We start from the raw sequence: 7,130 nt of genomic DNA on the forward strand, positions 1-7,130 counted from the left end.
GCTTTTTGAGCCATTTTCCACACATTGAACGAAATGCAAGGTGCACTGTATCACCTCTTCTCAATCTATGAATCCTAGCATACACCCTACAGGTATTTATAGCCCAAGCAACAGCACAATCAAAAGCCTGAAGTTACTACCACCTTAAACATGCAGGGTGACCATTTTTTCTGGGGAGCTTATCAATATCTTTATAAATACACAATGTAACTCAAACCTGAAGAATTCTCTTGTAGGCCCGCCATAATCATCAGCCATCTCACCCACAAATTCTATCTGTGGATGTTTGTACCAGTAAAAATAACCCTTGTTTAGAGCTGCGATGGCGCTGTGTAGAATTCGGCTCCTTCTCGCCACTACCGTCAAAGTGGAATGCTCACTGGTGTTTTCTTCTTGAAGTCTCTAATGATATCTGCAGGGGATTCAGTTTCCTTTAAACAAAAAAACAATAGCCATAGAAATGCTGATTACAATGTTACTTTTGGTTTCAGTTTTCTCACATTTTACACTATAATGCAATCATATATTGAGTATATAGCACATGGTTTCACTCACGTCTGATGGACTATAAGGATGTATCGGAGAGGCCAACATCTGATCTGTTTACTAAAAAGAAACAAATAACACAAAAATTAATGTTTGCCTCTACATACATTTGCAAAATGGTGTGCCAAAAAAGGTGTTCCAGAAAGACATATACCCCAAATGAAGAATAAGCTGGACAAAAATTTTTTCACACTGTTCAGTGCATGACCACTTTTGTATTTATACAGGGATATACACTGCATGGCCAAAAAAGGTCACCACTTGGATTTAACTAAGCAAATAGGTAAGAGCCTCCCATTGGATAATTACTGTATGGGTGATTATGTTTCAGCTGGTAACAAGTTATTTAACCCTAACTGATGCAGTGAGTAGCTTCTCATTTGTTAAACAACCATGTCGAAAGACACATCCTGTGGTCGTGGAAAAGATGTTAATCTGTTTCAGAAGGGTCAAATTATTGGCATGCACCAAGCTGAGAAAACATCTAAGGAGATTGCTGAAACTACTAAAATCGGGTTAAGAACTGTCCAACGCATTATTAAAAAGTGGAAGGACAGTGGGGAAACATCATCTTCGAGGAAGAAATGTGGTTGGAAAAATTTTTTGAATGATAGTAATCAGTGGTTAGCCTTAGGGCTGTCGCGCTAACCGCAATTTTGAAATATCGCGGTATAGACCAGCCAACCGCAGGGCATGCCAAGCAACCGCAACACCGCGGTGTTCACGTTTTTTCTTTCTTTCTTCTATTTTTTTTTTTTTATATTGTTGCAGGTCCATCTTGTTTTATACGCTTACATTCGGGCGTAATAAATGTTAAATGAATTCATAATGAAAATTAGCTAGGAGCGTCATTTTCCCGCAACCTGTTCTCATGCGTTGCTGCTGAGTGTCAGGCTTTGTGTTTTAAAATGTAAACAATCGCAACAGGAATTATAGGCAAGTTTATTAATGATCAAATTGAGTTCACACTCAATAAATACTTGTAATTTAGACTATATTCTGTTCCGTTGCTTGTGACAACATTAAAACCCGTTTAGAAAGCTAGAGAGACGACACGGCACACGCATGACCACTTTGGAACTCCGTCCGTTTATTATATAACTCCCCCCCAGTCAACATAACATTACAAAGGTTCCTACCCCATAACTAAGCTGATACTACATCCCCCTTTCTAGGTAACTTGTCTGGGGGTACTGTACCAAGTTAACAATTTAACAACATTGAACAATAGTGCAAACCATTTTCTGTTTCTACTATTTCCATGTTTTATTTATTTATTTTTTTAAGAAGGGTGGGGTGGACTACCCATCCCTTCTGCCGAGTGAGGGGATTATTCTGCCCCATTGCCCACTCAGCTCTCAGTCCTTCAACTATGTACTGACAAAGTCCTTAAAGTGACCTGGGGCCCTTCTATTTCTAATGGGGTATCGGCGCTCAGGTGTCTTGCTCCTCTGCTGATGTTGAACTTGAGCCTCTGGTGAAAGAAAGGTTCTGTCTGTGTCAGACACAGTGTTTTCTTCTGTCGGTGTATCAGGTAAGTTGGTTGCATTTTCAGGAGCCACCGGGGTTGGCGAGAGATGGAACCTGTTTCTCCGGAAGGTACCCCGTGGTGTCTCCACCATGTAAGACCTGGGTGTATCTGCAGCAGACACCACTGTGCCTCGTTCATCAGTGTCCTTTACCCACACATGTTTTCCCGGGTGCAGGTGTGTCATGTCATGTGTTTTGTGTCTACGGTCGTAGTTTTGTTTTTGCTTTTGCCTGTATATGTTCTCTGTCTCTTTTAGCTTACCCCAGTCCACACATCTTGGCTTGAGTTGTGATGGGGCAACAGGAACAGACGTTCTTATCCTTCTTCCCATGAGAAGCTCAGTGGGGCTGTATCCATTGGCCAGTGGAGAAGCACGGTAGGCCATAAGGGCAAGGTAGGGGTCGGTTGACTTTTTTAGAAGATTCTTGACTGTCCTCACCGCCCTCTCTGCCTCCCCATTGCTCTGTGGAAAATGAGGACTGGACGTCACATGGTCGAAGCCCCAATTCTGTGCAAAGCGTCTGAAGCTATCAGATGAAAACTGTGGTCCATTGTCCGATCTCACCACATCTGGAATTCCATGACGAGCAAAGATTGATTTAAAATGCTGGATCGTTGCTTCTGAAGTAGTGGATGACAACTTAGCGACTTCAAAGAACCTGGAAAAATAGTCAACAATGATAAGGTAGCGTTGGTTACCATACTGGAAGAGATCAGCTCCGACGGTGGACCATGGTCTAGCTGGAAACAATGTTGGCATCATTGGTTCTTTTAAGTTTATTCTTTCACGTGCACATGTGTCACAGTTCTGAATCATCTGTTGTAATTCTTTGCTAAGGCCTAGCCACCACACCGACTGTTTAGCCCTCTCTCGGCATTTTGTGATGCCCAGATGTCCCTCGTGCAACTTGTTTAACACATCCGCTTGGAGTGATGCTGGAATGACAATTCTTTCTCCTTTAAGCAGTACTCCGTTTTGCACAGTGATTTCACCTGAGAATGGCAGATAGGGATGAATCACCTCTTCAACAGAGAATTTATCTGGCCAACCGTCTACACAGTGTTTCTTGAGCTGGCGAAGTATAAAGTCTCTGTCTTGGTGTGTTTGGATTTCTTTGAGTCTGGGCTCCGTAACTGGCAGACTTGCCATGACAGTATCGACGTAAAGGTTTATTTCTTCCTCTTGTAGTCCGTCCACTGTGTTACTTACAGGAGCCCTAGAAAGCACGTCTGCTGTTGCAATATTCTTACCGGGCACATGGGAAATTGAATATGAAAACCTCATCAGTCTCATTTTAAGACGTTGTATTCGCGGTGGGAGCATGTCTAGCGTTTTTGAACCCAGCAGGGGGACCAGGGGTTTATGGTCTGTCTCTATGTGGAAGTTTTTCCCAATGAGAAACTCTGCAAACTTTTCGCAGGCCCATGTGGAAGCCAGTGCCTCCTTTTCAATTTGAGCGTACCTCTGCTCAGTGCTGGTGAGGGATCGGGAAGCATATGCTACTGGTTTCCACTGTTGATCTGATTGCTTTTGGAGGAGGACGGCGCCTAACCCATATGATGAAGCGTCGGCGGAAACCAGCGTCTCAGCATTTGGATCATATAGTGCCAGTCCCGGTGGTGTTGTAAGCTCTCTTTTAATTTTCTCAAAGGCCTCATGCTGTTGGGACCCCCACGCCCACATGTTTGACTTCTTCAACAGATCTCTAAGTGGACGTGTTTTCTCAGCTAAATGGGGTATAAATTTCCCCAGATGATTTATCATCCCCAGGACTCCTCTCACCTCGCTAATGTTGTGGGGTTCTCTCATGGCCTTCACAGCTTTCACCTTTTCCGGGTCTGCACTCACTCCTGATGCTTCAATAATCTGTCCCAAAAATTTGATTTTGCTCTTAGAAAACTCACATTTCTCGTTGAGTGTAACCCCGGCCTCCTGGAGTCGTGACAGTGCTGCACGTAGCCTCTCATCATGCTGCTGTTGGGTAGCTCCCCAGATGAGTACGTCATCCATCTGACACAAAACGCCCTCCAGACCCTCAAGGATTTGTGACATGCGCTTTTGGAAGTGCTCTGGAGCAGAAGAAATTCCAAAGCATAAGCGGTTATAACAATACCTCCCAAACGGCGTTATGAAGGTCGTGAGAAGTGAGGATTCTTTAGATAGAGGAATCTGCCAAAACCCAGAATTCGCATCTAACTTTGAAAACACTCTGGCACCTGCCAGTTGTCCCAGTGTGTGCTCTACAGACGGAAGTTGATGTCTTTCCCTCATGACTGATTTGTTCAGTTCCGTGAGGTCAGTGCATATTCTCACCTTTCCTGTTTGTTTAGGCACTACTACCATGGGTGCACACCACTCCGTTGGCTGTTCCACTTTTGAGATGACTCCTTGCTGCTCCATTCGGTTTAATTCTTCTTTAACCTTTGGTAGGAGAGGGAGAGAAATGCGTCTGGGAGTGGAGAGAGAGAAGGGTTCAGCGTCTGTTTTTAGAACAATGTTATATTCGCCCTGCATTCTCCCTAGACCATTGAATAACTTAGGGAATTCAGCCCTTACTGCTTCGTCTGTATCTAGGCTGACAGCATCCAGCCTGGCTACCAACTGCAGTGCTACAGCAGCTGAACGGCCTAACAATGGTGTGGCCAGCTCCTTCACAACATAAACTTCCTGTGAGGTGCTCTTTTGTCCTTTCTTTAGTGTGGCTGTGAATATACCTTTTACCGTTAGTTGCCTTCCTCTCGGACCCTTTAAAACCTTCGAAGCTCTTTTCAGTTTACTGAGCTGGTCCTGACTGCACATCCTCTCCGGAACTGCGGTTACGTCTGCACCTGTGTCTATTTTACACACAACATTACTATGATCCATTTTTATTTCTGTCATCCAAGGGCCTTCATCTGCCTTTGCAGTAAGTGAGCCAAGGAATACCTCTTCATCTTCTACGCCTTCAGTCAGTATTGCAACATTCCCGTCATTAAGCCTTTTAGTTCGGCATACTCTGGCATAATGTCCCTTTTTTCTGCAATGGTTACACACTACGTCCTTAGCTGGGCATTGCTGCAGACTGTGACCTCTCAAATCTCCACACCTTTTGCACTGTGTGTGTTTGATGGTCTTTTTTCGTGCTGTATTGCTAACTGATAGGGATGACTGTGGCTTAGCTCGTGTGCTTTTGTGGTTCCATCGCTGCTGCGAATGCACGCTGTCAAGCTGTGTGTTTGATGCATCAGCCTTAAAATGGCTTTTTAGCATTTCTTGTTGTTTCTTTATTTGCTCGCTCTGTCGTGCTCTGGTGACTGCTTTGACAAGTGTTAATTCGGGATCCATTTGTAATTGTTCTGACAGTTTAGTGTCTCTTAGTCCAACTACTAATCTGTCTCTCACCATTTCATCATGCAGTGCTCCATATCCACAATACTCGGCAAGACAATGAAGTGCGGTAATAAAACAGTCAACTGACTCACCCAACTCTTGCTGCCTCTGATTGAATTTTGCTCTCTCAAAGATGACATTTCTCCGTGTTATAAAATGTGCATCAAACTTGGTTGTGACTGTGCTGAATTCACTCGCTTCAGCAGGACTCAAATGCAGAGAAATCAAAATGTCCTCCGCTTCTTCCCCCATCGCGTAGATCAGCGCATTCACTTGGTTTTCATCAGCTTGTGTTTCCAAGCCTGACGCTATCCGAAACCTCTCAAAGCGCTTTATCCACTTCGGCCAGTCTTCAGCCTTGAAAGTGAATTTCTCCGGCGGTGGGACCTGAAACAGGCTCATATTTCACTGCTGCGGCGTTAGCTTGCTTTAGCGGTTTATGCTGCCCTCCGGCACTTTTTTTTTTCTTAGACAAAAAAGATCAGGTTCGTATTCCTAATCCCACTTCTTACACCATGTTCCGTTGCTTGTGACAACATTAAAACCCGTTTAGAAAGCTAGAGAGACGACACGGCACACGCATGACCACTTTGGAACTCCGTCCGTTTATTATATAACTCCCCCCCAGTCAACATAACATTACAAAGGTTCCTACCCCATAACTAAGCTGATACTACATATTCAAACAGCCTTGGTGAACTAAAACACTTAATGACGGTTAATATGGCATTGCAGCCTGCAAATATTCTCTTTCTGGTCTTGCTGGAATGATTTAAATTTATTTTTTCGTTGAATAAAAATGTATTGAAACGAATAATAACTTGAAATGTAGTATATATTGTTATGTTAATTATATCTACTAAATAGATAGTTTGTCGCATTGTAAAGTCGCATGCAGGTACAGTACACGTGTATTAGTGTAACGAGCCCCATCAGAGAGAGTTTTAGTACCGAGGGGAACATCGCTACCCCACTCAGATTCTCTCTAAAACACATCAGATGAACGTGTTGGTTCTTCTAGCGCGCATAATAACGCAGGTTTAAACTCTTACAGACTTTATTATATTTCTTTTTTACCATATTTTGATTAGATGTGTATTTACAATATTTAGCCTAAACACTTTTTTTTTTCGTTTCACACTGTATATCTAGCCTAGGAGCTAAATTTAAACCTTTTTTTAATAGAGAAAAGACGCGCATCCCTGCTCTGTTCTGTATTTAACATTAAACACGCATTTCATTGGTCTTAAAGCTGTCTCATCTTTGTCATTATAAAGCAATAATATACCGAATCATAGCCTAACAATAAAGCTTGTTTATATAGCTCTAAAATGCAGATTAATTAAGTAATTTTCAAAAACAAAAAAAAATGGCGATATTACCGCATACCGCGATATTGAGACAGGTTGAATATCGCAAGGGGAAATTCTTTCACCGCGACAGCCCTAGTTAGCCTTACTGACAAGTGGTTTTCTTAAGGCTACACAGCTGTTTAGTCCCAATCTCTTTGAGTTCCCTTCGCATTGTGCATGTGGAAATGCTCTTACTTTCACTATTAAACATCTCCTGTAGTTTTTCTACTATTTGATTTCACCAAACGTTTAAGTGATCGCCAAAAACGGCTTCAATTTGGACTCTAGAGCAGTGGAGACGTGTTCTCTGGAGTGAAGAATCACGCTTCTC

General features: G+C 42.9%; 1 protein-coding gene across 1 annotated transcript; it reads right to left on the reverse strand.

Annotated features, from left to right (window-relative positions):
- Positions 1–1,614: 1,614 nt before the first annotated feature.
- On the reverse strand, positions 1,615–6,157 carry LOC134318327 (uncharacterized protein K02A2.6-like). The gene has a single exon (XM_062999189.1). It carries the CDS (start codon positions 5,847–5,849, stop codon positions 1,917–1,919), a length of 3,933 nt encoding a protein of 1,310 aa, XP_062855259.1. The 5' UTR covers positions 5,850–6,157; the 3' UTR covers positions 1,615–1,916.
- Positions 6,158–7,130: the final 973 nt, after the last annotated feature.

This window comes from Trichomycterus rosablanca, chromosome 7, assembly GCF_030014385.1.
Source record: "Trichomycterus rosablanca isolate fTriRos1 chromosome 7, fTriRos1.hap1, whole genome shotgun sequence".
NCBI classification, from domain to species: Eukaryota; Metazoa; Chordata; class Actinopteri; order Siluriformes; family Trichomycteridae; genus Trichomycterus; species Trichomycterus rosablanca.

Excerpts from the sequence above, each read along its gene's own strand:
- LOC134318327 (XM_062999189.1), bottom strand. The coding sequence starts at position 5,849 with ATGAGCCTGTTTCAGGTCCCACCGCCGGAGAAATTCACTTTCAAGGCT.